The following is a 23,062-nucleotide window of genomic DNA, read 5'->3' on the forward strand; positions in this document are numbered from 1 at the left end:
AACTACTGAAAATGGGCACTCCCACTCTTTTTAGCCCACTCTCCAATCAGTACCGTTTAGCAAGACTTACATTAGAATTTGTTAACTTTGAACTTAACCAAGAACTTGATTTTTCACTTTAGACAGTGCTTGTTGTGACCTGAACTGACCAAATTAAAAACTTTGATGTCATCTTTGATTTCTCCTTCATTTTCAACCAAGTCATCAAGCCTACTGAAAAATTTTGAATTTTTCTCTCCTTTTTCACTCTTACTGCTAAAGGTTTATCAACTTATGTCTGGACTACTGCAGTAGCTTACAAAATGGCCCCTAGCCTCTCTCTCCTCTAATCCTTATTTACCATTACTCTATGCGGTTTTAAGAACATTCATCTGGTGATCCTCAATTTAAAAACAAAAACAAAAAACACCCTCAAGATAACCCTTACACCCAATGATTTCATAATGTGTAATGGTCATTCCTGTCTGGAGCTCAGGAAATTCTACAATCTAACCCCAGCTCTTCTAAGTTGTGTTACCATCATCTAGTACTACCATTATCATTTAGCAACTTTAGCTCCTCTATTTTGACCAGATTGGTGTACCTAACAACCTCTTAATATACCACTCAACCCCCACATTTTGCTGATACTGACTTTACATGGGATTAACATTTTGAGGATATTTATAGAATTATCCAAATCCTATGCATTATTTAAGATCCAAAGGAAGTTTCTTCTCTTCTAGGTCTTTCTCTACCATTTTGGCTTTGGGCTTTCCCAGTGGCTCAGGAGCAGAGGCTGTGCTTTGCTGGAGCAGCCACGAAGATACCCCACATTCAAGGAAAGAGAACCCAAGAAAGACGGTAGGCACTGACAGAGGGAAATAGAAGGCAGACAGACTGAAACCACTATCACAGAAAACTAGTCAGTCTGATCACATGGACCACAGCCTTGTCTAACTCAATGAAACTAAGCCATGCCCCGTGGGGCCGCCCAAGACAGACAGGTCATGGTGGAAGGGTCTGACAGAATGAGGTCCACTGGAGAAGGGAATGGCAAACCACTTCAGTATTCTTGCCTTGAGAACCCCATGAATAGTATGAAAAGGCAAAATGATAGGATACTGAAAGAGGAACTCCTCAGGTCAGTAGGTGCCCAATATGCTACTGGAGATTAGTGGAGAAATAACTCCTGAAAGAATGAAGGGATGGAGCCAAAGCAAAAACAATACCCAGCTGTGGATGTGACTGGTGATAGAAGCAAGGTCCGATGCCGTAAAGAGTAATATTGCATAGGAACCTGGAATGTTAGGTCCATGAATCAAGGCAAATTGGAAGTGGTCAAACAGGAGATGGCAAGAGTGAGCATCGACATTCTAGGAATCAGTGAACTAAAATGGACTGGAATGGGTGAATTTAACTCAGATAACCATTATATCTACTACGGTGGGCAGGAATCTCTAAGAAGAAATGGAGTAGCAGTCATAGTCAACAAGAGTCCGAAATGCAGTACTTGGATGCAATCTCAAAAACGACAGAACGATCTCTGTTCATTTCCAAGGCAAATCATTCAATATCATGGTAATCCAAGTCTATGCCCCGAACAGTAACGCTGAAGAAGCTGAATGCTTCTATGAAGATCTATAAGACCTTTTAGAACTAACACCCAAAAAAGATATCCTTTGCATTATAGGGGACTGGAATGCAAAAGTAGGAAGTCAAGAAACACCTGAAGTAACAGGCAAATTTGACCTTGGAATACGGAATGAAGCAGGGCAAAGGCTAATAGAGTTTTGCCAAGAGAATGCACTGATCATAGCAAACACCCTTTTCCAACAACACGAGAAGACTGTACTAGATGGCCAACACCAAAATCAGATTGATTATATTCTTTGCAGCCAAACATGGAGAAGCGCTATACAGTCAGCAAAAACAAGACTGGGAGCTGACTGTGGTTCAGATCATGAACTCCTTATTGCCAAATTCAGACTGAAATTGAAGAAAGTGGAAAAACCACTAGACCATGCAGGTCTGACCTAAATCAAATCCCTTACGACTATACAGTGGAAGTGACAAATAGATTCAAGGGATTAGATCTGACAGAGTGCCTGATGAACTAAGGATGGAGGTTCATGACATTGTATAGGAAACAGGGATCAAGAACATCCCCAAGAAAAAGAAATGCACAAAAGCAAAATGGCTGTCTGAGAAGGCCTTACAAGTAGCTGTGAAAGAAGAGAAGCGAAAAGTGAGGGAGAAAAGGAAAGAGATACCCATTTGAATGCACAGTTCCAAAGAATAGCAAGTAGAGATAAGAAAGTGTTCCTCAGTAATCAGTGCAAAGAAATAGAGCAAGACAACAGAATGGGAAAGACTAGAGATCTCTTCAAGAAAATTAGAGATACCAAGGGAACATTTCATGCAAAGATGGGCTTGATAAGGGACAGAAATGGTATGGACCTAACAGAAGCAGAAGATATTAAGAAGAGGTGGCAAGAACACGCAGAACTATACAAAAAAGATCTTCACAATCCAGATAATCATGATGGTGTGATCACTCACCTAGAGCCAGACAACCTGGAATGTGAAGTCAAGTGGGCCTTAGGAAGCATCACTATGAACAAAGCTAGTAGAGGTAATGGAATTCCAGTTGAGCTATTTAAAGTCCTCAAAGATGATCCTGTGAAAGTGATGCACTCAATATGCCAGCAAATTTAGAAAACTCAGCAATGGCCACAGGACTGGAAAAGGTCAGTTTTCATTCCAATCCCAAAAAAGGCAATGCCAAAGAATGCTCAAACTACTGCACAATTGCACTCATCTCACACACTAGTAAAGCAATGCTCAAAATTCCCCAAGCCAGGCTTCAGCAATACATGAACCGTGAACTTCCTGATGTTCAAGCTGGTTTTAGAAAAGGCAGAGGAACCAGAAATCAAATTGCCAACATCTGCTAGATCATGGAAAAAGCAAGAATTCCAGAAAAACATCTATTTCTGCTTTATTGACTATGCCAAAGCCTTTGACTGTGTGGATCACAATAAACTGTGGAAGATTCTGAAAGAGATGGGAATACCAGACCACCTGACCTGCCTCTTGAGAAACCTGTATGCAGGTCAGGAAGCAAGTTAGAACTGGACATGGAACAACAGACTGGTTCCAAATAGGAAAAGGAGTACGTCAAGGCTGCATATTGTCACCCTGCTTATTTAACTTCTATGCAGAGTATATCATGGGAAATGCTGGGCTGGAAGAAGCACAAGCTGGAATGAAGATTGCCGGGAGAAATATCAATAACCTCAGATATGCAGATGACACTATCCTTATGGCAGAAAGTGAAGAAGTAAAGAGCCTTTTGATGAAAGTGAAAGTGGACTGTGAAAAAGTTGGCTTAATAGTCATCATTTCAGAAAACGAAGATCATGGCATCCAGTGCCATCACTTCTTGGCAAATAGATGGGGAAACAGTGGAAACACTGTGGAAACAGTGGAAACACTGACTTTATTTTAGGGGGCTCCAAAATCACTGAAGATGGTGACTGCAGCCATGAAATTAAAGACACTTACTCCTTGGAAGGCAAGTTACGACCAACTGAGACAGCATATTAAAAAGCAGAGACATTACTTTGTCAAAAAAGGTCCGTTTAGTCAAGGCTATGGTTTTTCCAGTGGTCATGTATGGATGTGAGTTGGACTATAAAGAAAGCTGAGTGCCAAAGAACTGATGCTTTTGAACTGTGGTGTTGGAGAAGACTCTTGAGTCCCTTGGACTACAAGGAGATCCAACCAGTCCATCCTAAAGATCAGTCCTGGGTGTTCATTGGAAGGACTGATGTTGAAGCAAAACTCCAATATTTGTACTCCTGATGTGAAGAACAGACTCACTGGGAAAGACCCTGATGCTGGGTGGGATTGGGGGCAGGAGGAGAAGGGCACAACAGAGGATGAAATGGTTGGATGGTATCACCAACTCAATGGACATGAGTTTGGGTAAGCTCCAGGAGTTGGTGATGGACAGGGAGGCCTGGCGTGCTGCAGTTCATGGGGTCACAAAGAGTTGGACACGACTGAGTGACTGAACTGAACTGATTGGCTCAGTGGTAGAATCCACCTACAGTGCAGGAGATGTGGGTTTGATACCTGTGTCAGGAAGATTCCTTGGAGGAAGAGATGGCAACCCACTCCTGTATTCTTTCTGGGAAAATCCCATGGACAGAGGAGCCTGGCAGACTATAGTCCATGGGGTTGCAAAGAGTTAGACATGACTGAGCATAGCTCTTGCTTGCTTGCTACCATACTGGGGCTTCTTCCTTCTTTAAATTTCTATGAAAGTCATTGTCTATTCCCTCAATTTTGCTAGGATCATATTCCATCTTAAAGTTTAACCAAATTCTTTCATGTTTTTGTGACATGTATGTGTCTTTTACCAAATAAACAGTAAGCTCCTGGTAAAGGTTCCTTGGGGATGTTCCAGTCTCATTTGCTATTCAATCAAATTATTAATCCTAGATAACTGGACCTGTAAATATTTAAAAGTTTTCCTTGCATGTAAAGATACCATCTTATATTAAGGGTAAAAGAGGACAATCTTCTTGAAAATCCCATGATAATTTTAAGAATTACTTCTGCATATGCATATGAATAACAACTGAATATTTAGGCATAGACATATGACACAACTTCCTTCCTTGCTTTACTATTTTGCATTTCTGAACTGTACTTCTCAACTTGTGTGTTCAAGGCTTGTGAACTACTACCTCCACATAAACTAAGGAATTAATTTATGAATACTAGAAGAAATTATAAACAATAGACCATTCTGTGTAAACAGCTTAAAATTCATTTAATATTTAGGCCTAAGAAATCTCTTTCTATAAAATCTGAACATGTTAAAGAGATTCTATCTGGGTCTCTAGAAGTTGTAGCCCCAACACTTAAAAACAGCAGGAGGTGGTTCTGGGACCAGCAGAACACTCTAATGCTAAAGCCTGCCCAAGCAGCAAATAAAATGACACCAGGCAGGTGACTTGTATGAAGTATCAGTCATAGCACACTATGCAGCTTTCTAAGAGTTAAAATGTGCCATTTACATGGAAGGAGATATCACCAAATAGTTAGGAAGTGCTAGTTTAGAGAAGCAGAGACCAACCTAACCCATATTATTTACAGAATAGAAAATGCTCTCAGCTGAAGTGCTGGGGGGAAAAAAATTGGCCCAGAAAACCAGAATTACAATCAGTACAAGATTTATAAAATCCATCATGTTCAAATATAATGACAAAAAACAAATAAACAGTTATTTATTTAAAAAAACAAATTTACAAAACCAAAACCTATCTTAGCATTTTTTTAAATTAGTCTGACTTTACTTTTTAATGATCTCCAGTGTATCTGTGACAAAAATAAGTAAAAGTGCTAAAGTGTTAAGAGACCATATGCTAACTTAGGATGTTATCTGTATTTTTTAAGACCAATCAACATTTCTTTTTTTTTAAATGGAGATACTGGCACTTTTTCTCTTAAAATAAATGTTTATATGTCTCACCAACAACACCAGCCTGTAGCACAGAACATCACACATTAAAACACAATGCCATTAAAAAAACAAACAGGAATCCTGAAAGAGAAAAAAAAAAAAAAACCTCTAGTTTTAATACAGTAAATTGTACCCAGAGACTCCCTTCCTATTATCCTTTAGAACAACCAGAAATTCCTTCCAACCTGCATTCTTAGCCCAGCAGAGTAAGAATACATTCTAATAAATAAATATTAAATTTTGTTTATAATACAGTATTTTTCTAGTAACACACAACTTTCTTCTCTTAACAAATGACAGTTTCTTAAGATGACTTTTTATAAGCTCTAGTGTCAATATATTCCAATGATAAATGTATTATTCATACAATTTATTTCACACATAATATAAAACTTTTCTCTAAAGAAATTTAAAATATGCATTCAATGTAGCCAAGTTCTATTCTTAAAAACAACTTTTCCTTTCTTCTGAGCTTACTTCTGCAGAAGACCAGTCCTTAAGGACTTCTGGAGTCTGGCAATGTTGGCATCCAGTGCTGCAAGGCCATTTCGGAAGTCTTGCTCATCACGAGACGTGAACGTGGAAAAAGAAGAGATGCTCCAGTCAGAAGGTAAGTCAGAATTTAAAAAGCTACCATCAGAGACTGCACTGCTTTTCACCTGAACGTTGCTGTTCTGACAAGCGGAGGAGCTGTGACAGGCCGCCAACTCCTCCTCAGTGGCAGGAGGGATCTTGCAAATGGCTTCCTTTATTTTCTTGAGAAGCTGCTTGTCCTCCCTATCAGCTGGTCTGGAAAGTTTCTCAGGTGCTTCTTCCTTTTTGCAAGAGGAACAAACTCCAGGTGCACACAGTGTATTTTCTTTTTCAGTAACAAGTCCACTGACCGGTTGCGGTGGAGCTACACTGATCTGGGCCTGGGGGGATAATCTCTTAGACAGTGGCGATTTCTTTTTAGGAGTGCTTCTAGCAAATGGAATGTAAATTGTTTTATCCAAATTATGCTCATCTTCTACTAAGGTCGTAATTTCACTTGCCTCATCAGAATCTTGTTTTGAAAGGGCAGGAACAATTCCAGGGGCTGATACCTCCTCCATACTCCTAGTATTACTGTGCTGAGGGCCTTTGGAGGGCAGAACATTTTCATAAGGTCTATCTGGCACCATGTTTTCCTCATTGGCAACTGTAGAAAGAGGCTCTGGATGTGTAATAAGAGTGTGATCTGGTTCTAACTTACTTAGGTAGCTCATTATGGAAGTGTGAGTAGGGATCGGGTCATGTTGATGTTGCTTTTCATAAATGTTCAGAAGTGATTTGGTAAGATTATTCCCAGGCTTGCAGTGAGCAGTGTCCATACTAAGATCTGAGAGAAGCTTTGCCATACTGCTCTGTAAAGTTCTGTTAAGAAGAATTTAGTACACTAATTATTTCTTTTTACCCATTTGTTTCATTTACTTACATATTCCTCTCCTCTTTAAAAGAAAGTATCTGAGGCAAGCACCTGGTTCTTAATATGGAAAAAAGCAACTAAAAGCACAAAATCACATAATATGTTCTGGAAAGAGTAAATTAAAGTAACAATTGATAAAAGATCTTAGTCTGCATCAAATCTAATACTATTATATCTAAAAATGGAGGCTCAGAAAAAATTTTCTCTTAAGGTAGAGATGCTTTATTCTTGAGCAACACTGCAAAATGGTAAATATACTACCCATTTGTTAGTGGATTGTGTTAGTAACTATTACTCTACATTGAAAACATATATGGAAAGGATATTGGAACAATACTGGCAAAAAAAAGGATAGTTAGACATAATTTAATTATCTAGTATAATTAGGTATAACTGACAGCTAGATTCCAGGGAAAGTGTGATATAAGGAAAATCACAGAGGGTTTGAAGTCAGACAGAAATTGATTCATATCCTAGCACTATTGCTAGCTGTGATCTTGAGCAAGCTGTTCAACCTTTCTGAATCTCAAGTTCCTCAACTGCAAAAATGAAGATAACGACTTCACATTTAGAATGAACATTAAATAAGATAAAATAATAAAACATAAGGGTAAAGTGCTTAGCACAGTTTCCATCTGGTGACAGCTTTTATTAGTAGCCCTCTTAAAACCATTTTATACCAAGACTTTAGTCTATTTGAATGGAATCATATATATTCTTAAATATATGTAAGAAAAAGAAACACACCAATTTAAAGATACAAAGAACATTAATAGGTAATTTTTTAAAAAAGATTATCAGTCAATAAGTATGTTTTAAGGTTTGACTTTTATCAGAGAAATTAAAATTTTTAAAATATGATTTTTTTTGGCCTATCAAGCTAACATAGGAAAATAAGAATATCCATTGTTAAAAAGGTTTGGAGAGGCAAAGTGGGAGTGTACACTCTCTTAGCAAAATAGCATTATATCAGAAATCTTAAAAGAATTTTATATCCCACACCTTTAGACCCACCAAGTTGCACTTCTAGGAATTTAACCTACTGATATTCACCAGTAAGCTGCACCCAAAGATATATTTACAAAGATATAGTTTATAACAGAAAATTGATGAACTTAATATCTTTATCTCCAAATACTGTGGACTGATTCAGGTATATTACATTCTTACTACATCATAGCCATTTTTATAGTCATTTGTAAAGAATATTTATTGATAGGAAAATGTTCATTATACAAGGTTAAATTTAAAAGAGTAGCCATAAGCAACACAGTAACAATACTATTTTTGTAAAAACAGTTATACATGTCCAAATAAAATACTAAAAGGAAATCTCTGTATGAAACAGTTAGCAGTGATTATATTAATATCTTTGGATATAGAATAAGTGATTCTTTTCCTACAAAAGGAAAAAAAGTTCTTTCCCAACCTGGCATACACTGTCATCTTAAATATGCTATGTCTTGAGTTCTGATTGCCCTTCAAATGGCAATGGCTCCAGCCACTTTTTTTCATACCTCTTTCAAGAAGCTAACGAGCTACTATTAAAAGATAAAAAGTATGCCATAGAAACCATCTTTAAAGAAGTGCTGTAATGAGCAATGACCACTAGTTAATTCAACCAGACAGCATACTGACATTTTTATTTTCATTTATTTTTGGAAAAGAAAGCCTTATGTTGAAGTTCCTTTTCAGACTTAAATAAAAATATTATCTTTGCTCTGTACAAAATTCACAATACAAAAAGGGACATGTAATAAGAGTTTAATCTCTGGAAATTAAATGCAATCATTAAGTTTCTCATGTGTAAACAAATGTGACTTACAACTGTCTTTGAAATTAAAAGAAAAATCTCTGTAAATAAAGAGATAAAACTATGCCAAAATTTTAAAGGAAGCAATACAAGCACCTAAATAGCTACAAAGTAGATATATCTGTGTTTCTATTACATGAGACTCAGCTAAACACAATGGTTTTTAATGCTTGGAAAACTGATGCGTTTTCATAATAAAAATGTAAAGTCTTTTCTTGGCTATTTATAAAACTATACTAATTTAAATAAATATCAGCACTCGTATGAGTGCTCTTAGAAACTATCAGAAGAATATTTACTACTTTTTTACTGAAAAATGTATTAATTTTCCTCACATTTTAATGGTACTATAACATGCATTCTAGTAAAATCTAAACAACGTAATAAAGATGTATTTCAAAACTGTTGAAAGTTGGAGAAGAAATGGTTTAGGAAATTTGTTTAGCACTTGTATGTGAAACTTCTAGCTCCATTATCCCTCCCCAGTAATCTGAGAAAGGCATTTAAAATTTTTGTCAAATCTCTGAGACTATTTAACACATGCAAAAAAAAAAAAAATGCACACACACACACACACACACACACATACATATCTGACTGAGGTTACATGGCTATAGGAAAAAGAGATGGGGTAGGCGAACATGAAGATTTATCTGTATTGTCAAGTGTTGTTGACTTATGCTCTAATGTCAGAAGTAAAATGTAAATTGTCACAGTAGCCCAGCTATAGTACTGGGAATATTCCTAATTAATTGAATTGCCCAAGTCACCAATGTGGGTGAATTTTGACAACCAAGCTCCAAGAGTATTTTTTGTCTGTTTTGCTCTTAAATTTAAAGGGCAACTTGATCTGAGTAAATCCTAGCATTTTTCTGGACATTTCTTAGAAATAAAATCATAAAATATGTGGTTTTTTGTGATTAACTTCTTTTACCATAAATACTTAAAGATAACAAAGTTTTTACCCTAAATTACTCCTCAGAAAAAAGAAGATGCTTATCTTTAGAGATCTTATAAAGACTTTCATAAGAAGGGGCATCCTCATAATTAACTTGGAAAAAGAGTGGTATAACCCAATATTCCAGAAACTCTGACTAGAGCCTAATTAACACTACATGGATACAAGAAGTACATTTTGTTTTTCTCACTGTTCAATAAAATTTGAGTGAAATTATTCTGTAAAAGATGAATGTGGGGAGAAGCAATATTTCTATATTAACATAGCTTATATAAAGTCATTTCAAATGTGTTTACAAAACTAAAAAATATTCTTTATATATATATATATGTATAGGCTTCCCTGGTAGCTCAGCAGTAAAAGAATCCATCTGTAATGCAGGAGACGTAGGTTTGATCTCTGGGTCAGGTAGATCCCCTGGAAAAGGAAATTAGCTACCCATTCCAGTGTTCTTGCCTGGGAAAATAGAGGAGCCTGGCACGCTACAGTCCTGCCAAGACTGCAAGAGTCAGATACAGCTTAGTGACTAAACCACCACCATATATCTATGTACCATTTATTCTCCAGAAGTTTATAACTCAAAGTGGGGAAAAAAGTGTATAATGCAAAATGGATCTTTTCATTTGAAATACAAAGAAGATTGTTTTATATTCAGGATTGCTTTATATTTAGAACTATGACTTTCCAGGATCAGTCAAAAGCATGGTCAGATCTGATGATATGTAATTTAGGCCTAAAATAACTGACTTCTCTAGCATTTAAAAAATCAGTTGAATATCTAATTTTTGTCAACCACCTCAAGAGAAAACTGAACTTCATAAAATAATATCATATAAAAATTGAGTGAGGTGGTTTTATTTATTTAACACATGTTAAGGAACAAAGGAATCTTAGAAATTATTGTCAAATCCCTCATTTTACTAATGCAGTGAATAAGGTTCAAACAGGCTAAATAACTTACCCAAGATCTGATGAATGAGGGCTTACTGTGCTAAATGCTTTTCATGAATGATTTCTTAGCCCTCTTATCAATGCTAATCATGCCCCCACTTTACAACTAAGGTTTAGAAAGGTTAACTATCTTGCTCAAAGTCATACAGCTAATAAATGATAGAGCTGGAATTCCACTCAGATGTCTCTGGCTTCAGAGAGTTCTTAACCACTTGCTAAACAAGTCTTCAGCTCTTCATCAGAGTCCTTTGCCTGGAATTACATGCTTTAAAAAGGAATTTAGCCACGTTGGAAATTTAACTGGAACAGAAGAAAAATATCCTTAGAAATTAGCAAAAACACTGAGAAAAGGATAAGGTTTAAGAAGGCAGGTCTGAAATTATTTTGAAGTTTATAAATACATCTAACAAAAGGCATAAGTTATTCAAATAATGTCAACATCACCTGGTTAATTCTCTCAGTCGAGTCACCTCGGCATCACGCTGGCGTAATGTTATTCCCAATATCTGATTTTCCTTTTCAGCAGCTTCTAACTTAAACTGGGAGCTTTTCACATTGACTAAGGCTTCCTCCAATTCTAAAACAACAAAAAGTTTCAGTTTCAGTATTACTTTTTAACAAGTGACTGTGACTACAGTTCAAACACATACCAATTTTCATTCTTGTTGTCTCAATGTCAAATTGCTGTTTACTTTCAAGTAAAGTTTGATCTTTCTCTTTAAATATACCAGCAAATTTTTTGTTTTCATCTTTCTGATTTTCTATCACTTTTAAGAGCTCTTCATTTTTACTCTGCAATAATTCCTGGCTCTTTAATGACTCCTGTAATTGATTTTGCAGTGACTTGTTCAATGATTGAAGAGAAAACACTGTAAGACAAAATAGATCACATAATTATTACCTCAATTAAAAAGTACAAACCTGGAGGCAAGGTGTCCTGTCGGCTGAGGAAGCTTCTGCTGGAAGATGCAACTCAAAATTTAAACTGAACTACCGAGTGCAGCTCTGCTTCGTCACCCAGGAGCAGTTCTTTGCCATGGGGCTGCTCTTGCTCCCCAATCCAAAGTCTCTGTGGCTGGAGGTGCATCCCGTGGGGGAGGAGGCAGATTGACGGTGACCAACAAGATCAAGCCCTGAGCCTCTGGAGTGGGAGCACTGACTCCAAGACTGTAAACTACCAGAGAACTAACCCTAAGGGGTATCAAATAGTGAGAACTCACACAAAGGAAACCACTTGAATACAAGACCTGGTATCATCCAACCACCAGTAGCACCTGTGCAGGACATCTCTAAACAACAAACAAACAAAAAAATACAAACCCAATCATCAGCAAACAGGATTACCACCTCACTCACCCTTGCCCATGAGAGGAAAATCAAACAAATAAACAAACGAACAAAAACTCAGCATAAATCTCACCCTATTTGAAGCTTACACAAACCACTGGACCAACTTTAGGAGGGCAGAAACCAAAAGGAAGAAAGAATTCAACCTTATAAAGCCTGAGACAAGGAGACCTCAAACACAATAAGTTAAAAAAAAAAAAAGAACAGGCAGAGAAATACTACATAAATGAAGGAAAAAACTAGAAACACAGAAGTCCAAATAAATGAAGAGGAAATAGGCAAACTACCTGAAAAAGAATTCAGAATAATGATAGTAAAGATGATAAAAAAAAAACCTTGAAAACAAAATGGAGAAAATGCAAGAATCAATTAACAAAGACCTAGAAGAACTAAAGAATAAACATACAGAAACAAGACAATTACTGAAATTAAAAATACTCTAGAAGGAATCAATAGCAGAATATCTGAAGCAGAAGAACGAATCAGTGAGCTGGAAGATAAAATGGTGGAAATACTTTCTGAAGAGCAGAATAAAGCAAAAAGAATGAAAAGAACTGAGGACAGTCTCAGAGACCTCTGGGACAATATCAAACACACCAACATTCAAATTATAGGGGTCCCAGAAGAAGAGAAAAAGAAAGTGTATGAGAAAATTTTTGAAGAGATTTTAATCGAAAATTTCCCCAACATGGTAAAGGAAATAGTCAATTAAGTCCAAGAGGCACAAAGGGTCCTGTACAGGATAAACCCAAGGAGAAACACATCAAGACACATACTAATCAAAGTAACAAAGACTAAACACGAAGAAAGAATATTAAAAGCAGCAAGGGAGAAGCAACATGTAACATACAAAGGAACCCCATACACTTAACAGCTGATCTTTCAGCAGAAACTCTGCAGGTCAGAACGGAATGGCAGGATATAGTTTAAGTACTGAAAGGGGAAAAATCTGCAACCAATTTACTGTCCCCGGCAAGGATCTCATTCAAAATTGATGGAGAAATAAAAAGCTTTTCAGACATGCAAAAGTAAGAATTCAGTACCACCAAACCAGCTTTACAACAAATGTTAAACTGACTTATATAGGCAAGAAATACAAGAGAAGAAAAAGATCTACAAAATCAACCCCAAATAATTAAGAAAATGGCAATAGGAATATATATATCAATAACTACTTAAAATGCAAATAGATTAAATGCTCCAACCAAAAGACACAAACTGGCTGAATGGATACAAAAACAAGACCCATACAGAAACCCACTTCAAGAAACCCACTTCAGACCTAAAGACACATATAGACTGAAAGTAAGAGGAGGGAAAAATATATTCCATCCAAACGGGAAGCAAAAGAAAGCTGGAGTAGCAATCCTCATATCAGACAAAACAGACCTTAAAATAAAGAAGATTACAAGAGATAATGATTACATGATACAAGATTACATAATGATCAAGGGATCAATCCCAGAGGAAGACATAACAATTGTAAATAACTATGCACCCAACACAGGAGCACCTCAATACATAAGACAAACACTAACAGACATAAAAGGAGAAATTAACAGTAACACAATAACAGTAGGAGACTTTAACACCCCACTCACACCAATGGGCAGATCATCAAAACAGAAAATTAGTAAGGAAACACAAGTCTTAAATGATACATTAGATGAGATGGATCTCATTGATATCTTCAGGACATTCCATCCAAGTGCAGGAGAATACCCCTTCTTCTCAAGTGCACATGGAACATTCTCCAGGGTAGACCACATCTTGGGTCACAAATCAAACCTCAGTATGTTTAAGAAAATTGAAATTGTATCAAGCATCTTCTCAGACCACAATGCTATGAGAGTAGATATCAATTACAAGGAAAAAAAACTGTAAGAAACACAAACACATGGAGATTAAAGAACATGCTTCTAAACAATCAACGGTTACTGAAGAAAGCAAAAGGGAAATCAAAAAATTTCTAGAAACAAGTGACAGTGACAACAGCAACTCAAAACCTATGGGATGCAGCAAAAGCAGTCCTAAGAGGGAAGTTTATAGCAATACAATCCTACCTCAAGAAACAGGAAAAACATCAAATAGACAACCTAACTTTACACCTAAAACAACTGGAAAAGAAGAACAAAAAAAAACCCCAAAATTATTAGAAGGAAAGAAATCGTGAAGATCTGAGCAGAAATAAATGAAAAAGAAATGAAAGAAACAATAGTAAAGATTAATAAAACTAAAAGCTGGTTCTTTGAGAAGATAAACAAAATCGACAAATTTTTAGCCAGACTCATCAAGAAAAAAAGAGAGAAGAATCAAATCAACAAAATTAGAAGTGAAAAAGGAGAGATTACATCAAACAATGCAGAAATACAAAGGATTATAAGAGACTATTATGAACAACTATACAGCAGTAAAATGGGTAACCTGGAGGAAATGGACAGATTCTTAGAAAAGTTCAATCTTCTAAGACTGAACCAGGAAGATATAGAAATTATGAACAACCCAAGCAGTGAAATTGAAACTGTGATAAAAAATCTCCGCGAAAACAAAAGCCCAGGACCAGATGGCTTCACAGGAGAATTCCATCAAACATTCAGAGAAGAGCTAATGCCCATCCTTCTAAAACTCTTTTAAAAAACTGCAGAGGAAGGAACACTTTCAAATTTATTTGCTGAGGCCACCATCACCCTGATACTAAAACCAGACAAAGACAACACAAAAAAAGAAAACTACAGGCCAATATCACTGATGAACACAGATGCAAAAATCCTCAACAAAATCTTAGCAAACAAAATTCAGCAACACATCAAGAAGCTCATACACCATCATCAAGTTGGGTTTATTTCAGGAATGCAAGGATTCTTCAATATATGCAAATCAATTAATATGATACACCATATTAACAAACTGAAAGATAAAAACCATATGATAATCTCAATAGATACAGAAAAAGCATCTATTTTTGCTTTTGACAAATTTGACAAAATTCAGCACCCATTTACAATTAAAACTCTTCAAAAATGGGCATAGAAGGAACCTACCTCAACATAGGAAAGGCCATATATAATAAGCCTACAGCAAACATTATTCTCCATGGTGAAAAACTGAAAGCATTCCCCCTAAGATCAGGAACAAGACAAGGGTGTCCACTTTCACCACTATTATTCAACATAGTTCTGGAAGTCCTAGCTACAGCAATCAGAGAAGAAAAAGAAATTAAAGGAATCCAGATCGGAAAAGAAGAAGTAAAGCTCTCACTGTTTGCAGATGACATGATACTATACATAGAAAACCCCAAAGACAGTATCAGAAAATTACTTTCCTAAATTGGTGAATTTAGCAAAGTAGCAGGATACAAAATCAATACACAGAAATCACTTGCATTTCCATATACTAACAATGAAAATTCAGAAATAGAAAATAAGAAATCAATCTCATTCACCACTGCAACAGAATTAAATATCTAGGAATAAACTTAACTAAGGAGACAAAAGAACTGTACACAGAAAATTATAAGACTAATGAAATAAATCAAAGATGGTATAAACAGATGGATATGTTAACCATGTTCCTGGGTAGAAAGAATCAATACTGTGAAAATGACATACTACCAAATGCAATCTACAGATTCAATGTGATCCCTAACAAATTACCCGGAGAAGGCAATGGCAACTCACTCCAATACTTTTGCCTGGAAAATTCCAGGGACTGGGGAGCCTGGTGGGCTGCAGTCTATGGGGTCACCCAGAGTCGGACATGAGTGAAGCAACTTAGCAGCAGCAGCAACAAATTGCCAATGGCATTTTTCATGAAACTAGAACACAAAATTTCACAATTCATATGGAAACACAAAAGACCCTGAATGGCCAAAGCAGTGTTGAGAAAGAAGAGTGGAGCTGGAGGAATCAACCTTCCTGACTTAAAAATTAAACTACAAAGCTACAGTTATCAAGACAGTATGGTACTGGCACAAAAACAGACATATAGACCAATGGAACAAGATAGAAAGCCCAGAAATAAACCCATGCACCTATGGGTACCTTATTTTTGACAAAGGAGGCAAGACTATACAATGGGGCAAAGACAGCCTCTTCAATAAATGGTGCTGGGAAAACTGGACAGCTACGTGTGAAAGAATGAAATTAGAACACTTCCTAACTCTATACACAAAGACAAAGACAAACTCAGAATGGATTAAAGACCTAAATTAAGACCAGAGACTATAAAATTCTTAGAGGAAAACACAAGCAGAACATATGATGACATAAATCAAAGCAAGATCCTCTATGACCCACCTCCTAGAGTAATGGAAATAAAAACTAAAGTAAACAAGTGTGACCTGATTAAACTTAAAAGCTTTTGCACAGCAAAGGAAACTATAAGCAAGGGGAAAAGACAATCCTCAGAATGGGAGAAAATAATAGCAAATGAAATAACTGACAAAGGATTAATTTCCAAAATATACAAGCAGCTCATACAACTCAATACCAGAAAAACAAACCCAATCAAAAAGTGGGAAAAGGACCTAAACAGACATTCCTCCAAAGAAGACTTACAGATGGCTAACAAACACATGAAAAGATGCGCGATATCGTTCATTATTAGAGAAATGCAAATCAAAACGACAATGAGATATCACCTCACACCAGTCAGAATGGCCATCGTCAAGAAATCTACAAACAATAAATACTGGAGAGGGTGTGGAGAAAAGGGAACACTCTTGCACTGTTGGTGGAAACGTAAATTGATACAGCCACTATGGAAGACAGTATGGAGATTCCTTAAAAAACTAGGAATAAAACCACATGACCCAGCAATTCCACTCTTAGGCATATACCCTGAGGAAACCAAAATTGAAAAAGACACATGTTCACTGCAGCACTATTTACAATAGCTAGAACATGGAAACAACCTAGATACCCATCAAAAGATGAATGGATAAAGAAGTTGTGGTACATATACACAATGGAATTTACTCTGCCACACATTTGAGTCAGTTCTGATGAGGTGGGTGAACCTAGAACCTATTATAGAGTGAAGTGAGTCACAAAGAGAAAGATAAACATAGTATTCTAACAGATATATACGGAATCTAGAAGAATGGTACTGAAGGACTTATACAGGGCAGCAATGGAAAAACAGAGAATAGACTTATGGACATGGAAAGAGGGGAGAGGATGAGATGTACAGTAAGAGTAACATGGAAATTCATATTACCATATATAAAATAAACAGCCAACAGAAATCTGCTGTATGGCTCAGGAAACTCAAACAGGGGCTCTGTATCAAGCTAGCGGGGTAGGTTAGGAGGGGAGATGGGAGGGAGGTTCAGGAGGGAGCAGATGTATGTGTACCTATGGCTGATTCATGTTGAGGTTTGACAGAAAACAACAAAACTCTGTAAAGCAATTATCCTTCAATAAAAAAATAAATTGAAAAAAGTAAAAACCTGGAAAAGGTCTGTTTTTAAAAGAAAGGCTTGGACTTTATTGATTTTGCTTAACAATTATATGCTTCATTAGTTCTATGTGAATACTAAATGTACTTTTTAGAAACTGATCAGCAGAAGTCGTATCTTTCTTCTCCAATTGATATTTCAGGCTTTAAATTTGTTTTAACCTTTTTTAACTAAAGAACACAAAAGACTAATACATGTTTAACTTCTATGCAGAGTACATCATGAGAAACGCTGGACTGGAAGAAACACAAGCTGGAATCAAGATTGCTGGGAGAAATATCAATAACCTCAGATATGCAGATGACACCACTCTTATGGCAGAAAGTGAAGAAGAACTAAAGAGCCTCTTGATGAAAGTGAAAGAGGAGAGTGAAAAAGTTGGCTTAAAGCTCAACATTCAGAAAACGAAGATCATGGCATCTGGTCCCATCACTTCATGGGAAATAGATGGGGAAACAGTGGAAACAGTGTCAGGCTTTATTTTGGGGGGCTCCAAAATCACTGCAGATGGTTGACTGCAGCCATGAAATTAAAAGACGCTTACTCCTTGGAAGAAAAGTTATGATCAACCTAGATAGTATATTCAAGAGCAGAGACATTACTTTGCCGACTAAGGTCTGCCTAGTCAAGGCTATGGTTTTTCCTGTGGTCATGTATGGATGTGAGAGTTGGACTGTGAAGAAGGCTGAGCGCTGAAGAATTGATGCATTTGAACTGTAGTGTTGGAGAAGACTCTTGAGGGTCCCTTGGACTGCAAGGAAATCCGACCAGTCCACTCTGAAGTAGATCAACCCTGGATTTCTTTGGAAGGAATGATGCTAAAGCTGAAGCTCCAGTACTTTGGACAACTCATGCAAAGAGTTGACTCATTGGAAAAGGCTCTGATGCTGGGAGGGATTGGGGGCAGGAGGAGAAGGGGACGACAGAGGATGAGATGGCTGGATGGCATCACAGACTCGATGGACATGAGTCTGAGTGAACTCCGGGAGTTGGTGATGGACAGGGAAGCCGGGTGTGCTGTGATTCATGGGGTCGCAGAGTCGGACACGACTGAGTGACTGAACTGAACTGAATACATGTACAAAGTAAAAAATATTCAACCACAAAATACCAATGACACCAAAAGATACTCAATGAAAAGTCTCCCTCTGCACCCATCGCCACTTCCCATCAGAAGCAAGCACTATTCACTCTGACATCTTTCTGGAAAATACTTTTGCATATCATATATATTTAAACATAAATGAATCATACTATGCCCACAGTTTCTTGCCTCCCCTCCCATAAAACTGTTATGTATCAGCACATACATCTATCATATTCCTTTTAATGGCTATAAAAGTATATGGTACCAGTCATTTAATAACTGCAGCCTCGAGTGAAGTAGAATCTCAGCATACAGTGGTGAACAACAGAGAAATAGTTTCTGCTCTCATGGAGCTGATAGTAAATAAGTAATTATGAATAGTAAATACATGCTCTCAAGGCAACAAGAAGGGAAATGGTAGAGAATAAAAAGAGAAGCCACTTAAAATAGCAACCACTAGTCTCCTCTCTCCCACCCATCCCCACCTTTTATTCACAATGGAACCAGAGTGATCTTTTCCAAAATTACTCCGGTGAAGTTGAACGTGTTTATGAAGTGTATGTTCTGTCGAATGTTTGTATTTTTCTCTCCCTTTGTAAGAGATATTTCTGTATATTAGGAACATCAAGTCTTTATCATATCACGTATTACAAAAATTTCCCCATTTTGTTGATTTTTTAAAAATGTATTAAAAAATAATAATAAAAATAAAATGTATTTATAATTCTGCTGTGCATGAAATGAAAAAGATTTCTGGGACATGCTTTATCAATCTTTCCTTTGTAGCATGTGAGTTTTTGTTGGGCTTAGGAAAAGTTTCCAAGAATACAAAAAGAAATTCCTATCTTTTCCTCTAGTTACTATCTGTTTTTTTTTTTCTTTTCTATTAAAGCTCTATGATCCATAAGAACAATCTAGCAACATCAGTTTAAACTGAAACAGTAATACTCTGACTCAGCAATTCTATGGCTATAATCTACAAAAACAGTCACACATGGGCACAAAAACATGTACAAGGATTTTCGTTGCAGGATTATTTGTACTAGGAAAACAGGGAAAGTGTCTAAATATCTATCAGCAGAGGACTTTAAATACATTACAACAGAACTACATAAACAGAATAATACTTAGTTTCAATAAGAAAAAATAATATTTATGTATTTTGATAGAGAAAAATATCCACTATATAATAAATGAATAAATGCAAGCTGCAGGAGTATATACTGTGTAATCTCATTTTTACAAAAGAAAAATACATATATAGTTCTACTAGGATTCATCTGTTAATAGTAGATACTCAGTAAGTATTTACAAAATAAATCAATTATAAATGAACAGGAGATATGTGAAAGGAAATACAGACTTTAAAAAAAATAGGATTAAATTATCGGGAAGTGATAGCACAAATCTTTTATTTTTGTGTTTCTACACTATTTTAAATTTTAATGAGTATTATTCCTACTTTTACAAAAAGTCCAGTTAAGACAAAGTAATTGAGAAAGTTCAATTCTTTATCAACATTTCCAGAGCCATAAAGAATTCACGATCAGTTCTTACAGTTCTTTTACCTACATTCAACGTTGCATTCCAGAGAACCAGATGCCTTTTGAGTTTTTTCTCGTTCTCTAAGTTGCTGGTTCAAAATTCTCAACTGCCTAAATGAAACAATGAAGAAACATGAATGCAAGAATCCAGGCTCATTTTAGATTGGACATTTGAAAGCCTATTAAAATAGAGAACACAAACAGTGGTACCTTCTAGGAGAGCAGAAGTTCATCTTGTCCCCAAACATAAGACAAAAACCAAATAAATAAAACCACACTGCTGCTAAGACCTGAGATAATTTTTAAAAGACTGTCCAGGATGGCATAGAACCGCCCTTCAATAGAAAAAGGTTAACTTAGTTTTCCTCTTCCCTTTTTTGTTCTCTTATCTCTTCAGTGATTTCCTTGTTTCTCTATTTCTTTCATTTCTATCTCCTCTTGCTATTTTCTTCTGTCTTCCTTCTCAGGAAGTATTTTCATTACTGTAGTAATTATCTGCTTTTAAAAGATCTGTCGTAATTATGAACCAGAATTCCTACAAGGACCAGCTGCTATCAGACAACTATCTGCTTGGTTTGTCACGCAGTGTAAAAACTGGGAAACATAAACTTACGCTGCTACTAATTTATTAGATCTAAAGGTTAATGGCTTTATTTAAGTAAAGAGAATGCCAATAAGCACCAACTCTACCTCATAATGAACTTCATATTATATAGCTGTTTCGCAAATAGGAATATACAAAAGGAACTGCAACTGTTTACTTCTAAGAAGTTAACACTTAAAAAAAAATTCTCTAATATCTTTTGAGAATTATTATCTGGAAGTATTCAGCACTAAAGTATCACTGTTATGAAATCTAAAACGATAGATCCTACCTCACATCATATATATTCATTCAGGCTGGATTAAAGAGCTAAACATAAAATATAACAACAAACAAACAAAACTTAACTATACAAGTTTTAGGTGGCAATCTACATAATCTTAAGTGGGAAAGGCATTCTTAAGCAATACTCAAAATCCAGCAATCATCAAGGAAAAAAGTAAAGGATTTAACTACACCAAAACAGAAACTTGTTCTAGAATTAGCAGGCTGGAAGAAAATCTGCTACACATATAACAGACAAAGGGGCTGTAACATTGAAGAGCTCCTACAAATCAGTAAGTAGGGAAAGAAAACATGACCAACAGTAAGAATGGGCAATTCACAAAAGAAACAGAAGAGGCCGATAAGCATATGAAAAATTCTCAGCCACACTAGTATGAAGAAATACAAATTTAAAACAGGAGGTATTTTATGACCACACGATTCACAAAAATAAAAGGAAATAACACTTTAACATATACATATACATATACATATACATATACATATATATATATATATATATATTTGGCTGCACCAGGTCTTAGTTGCAGGATCTTTACTTATGTGTGTGTGTGTCTCTCTGACTCTTTTGTGATCCCATGGACAGTAGCCTGCCAAGCTTCTTGTCTATGGCATTTCCCAGGCAAGAATACTGGGGTAGGTTGCTATTTCATTCTCAAAGGAAATAACACTTATTGTTGGTGACAGGATAAGGAAATGAAATATCTCATTCGGTACGAGTCTCTACTTGCTCCTTCTCAGGTTTCTTTCACAGGCTTCTCCTTCTGTGTTCTCTGCTTAAGAAGCTGTCATTCCCCAGCAATGCACTCTTGGTTATGTTCACACTCTATACCTTCTTAGTGAATTCAACACTTACACGCTGAGAGCAAACCACTTGCTTTTAATCATTACTGTCTCCAGTACCTACACAGGGCCAGGTCTGTAGTAAATGCTCAATAAAACTGTGGTCAGTTAATAACTCCCAAGTTTATGTTTCTATCCTGAATCTTGTTTGTGGGTTCCACTCATACCATACATGTCTCCAGATGGTCTAAATCTTAACTCACTGGTTCTCCCACTACATTTTATAACTAAAAACTAAAATGAAATAACAAATAAACAATCTATTCTTCTAGTAACTTCCATCTGGAAGAATTATGTTATCATATCAAATTATCAGGCCAAAGACAACGCCACAGCCCAGTTCCTGCCTTTCAGTTCCAGTTCATTTCTTTGTTCTTCGTGGGTACATAATGGTCTTGTATTTGAGTCTTAACTCAGGAAATGGTCATGAGTTCTAACTTGCCCTTTAAATATTAAGGCACTCACTAGCTTAACTGGAATCCCCACAACCTTCATCCAGGAAATTTTGGAATGGGCTACAAGGTCACAATGAATGGGTCACTACAGATATTTTACGGGTAGGGACCAAGAACAGTACTAACAGTTGAGTAGTGTTTCAGGAGTCTCACATAAAAACTGCCCAGATCCAAATGCCAAACAAACAATGAAGCTAGCTATTTTTTTTAATGCCACAAGATGGCAATAAACACCAAGAAAGTCCTGAAAGATCAGTTTTTTTGGCTAAAAAGGAAGAGGAAGTTTAAAAATGTCCAAACAAGAAAAAAAAACCAAAACCCTGTTTTTGATTGAAAATGCTGAAAAACACTTTTGAATGAGCCTATGCATTCCAACTCTCATTTATAACAGATTATGGATGATTTCTTCCAAATAAAGATTAACAAAGAGACAAAAATTCCTACTTCTGCTGGAAATCTCATTCTGCTAAAAAAAAAAAAAAAGCGTATCTGACAAATTCTTCATTTTTCAATAATTTCATTTTTGGAAGGTCAGGTAAACGGTGGCAGTAGCATGATATATAATCTTTGTCCTCTAAGGACACAGCCAAGAAACGTCGGTGCCAAGTCTGAAGAATTAGGTTAGACATCAAACTGATACCTTTTTAAAAAATTAAAAACAAGCAGTGACCAATAAAGTAAGTTTTATTTTCTAAAGTGGCTTATACCACAGTCATTAAGACAGTATGGTACTGGCACAGAGACAGAAATATAGA

The 23,062-nt window shown here is 36.2% G+C and overlaps 1 protein-coding gene across 1 annotated transcript in view; it reads right to left on the reverse strand.

Annotated features, from left to right (window-relative positions):
* Window positions 1–5,911: 5,911 nt before the first annotated feature.
* The window catches only part of CCDC14 (coiled-coil domain containing 14), a 45,041-nt gene continuing 27,890 nt past the window's right edge, over window positions 5,912–23,062 (reverse strand). The window contains exons 10-13 of the mRNA XM_068976811.1: window positions 20,149–20,231; window positions 11,335–11,553; window positions 11,129–11,261; window positions 5,912–6,910 (exon numbers count right to left, since the gene is read on the reverse strand). Of these exons, the coding sequence (XP_068832912.1) occupies window positions 5,989–6,910; window positions 11,129–11,261; window positions 11,335–11,553; window positions 20,149–20,231 (1,357 nt within the window). The 3' untranslated portion in view covers window positions 5,912–5,988. The remainder of the gene's footprint in view (window positions 6,911–11,128; window positions 11,262–11,334; window positions 11,554–20,148; window positions 20,232–23,062) is intronic.

Source organism: Capricornis sumatraensis, chromosome 1, assembly GCF_032405125.1.
Source record: "Capricornis sumatraensis isolate serow.1 chromosome 1, serow.2, whole genome shotgun sequence".
In the NCBI taxonomy this organism is placed as follows: Eukaryota; Metazoa; Chordata; class Mammalia; order Artiodactyla; family Bovidae; genus Capricornis; species Capricornis sumatraensis.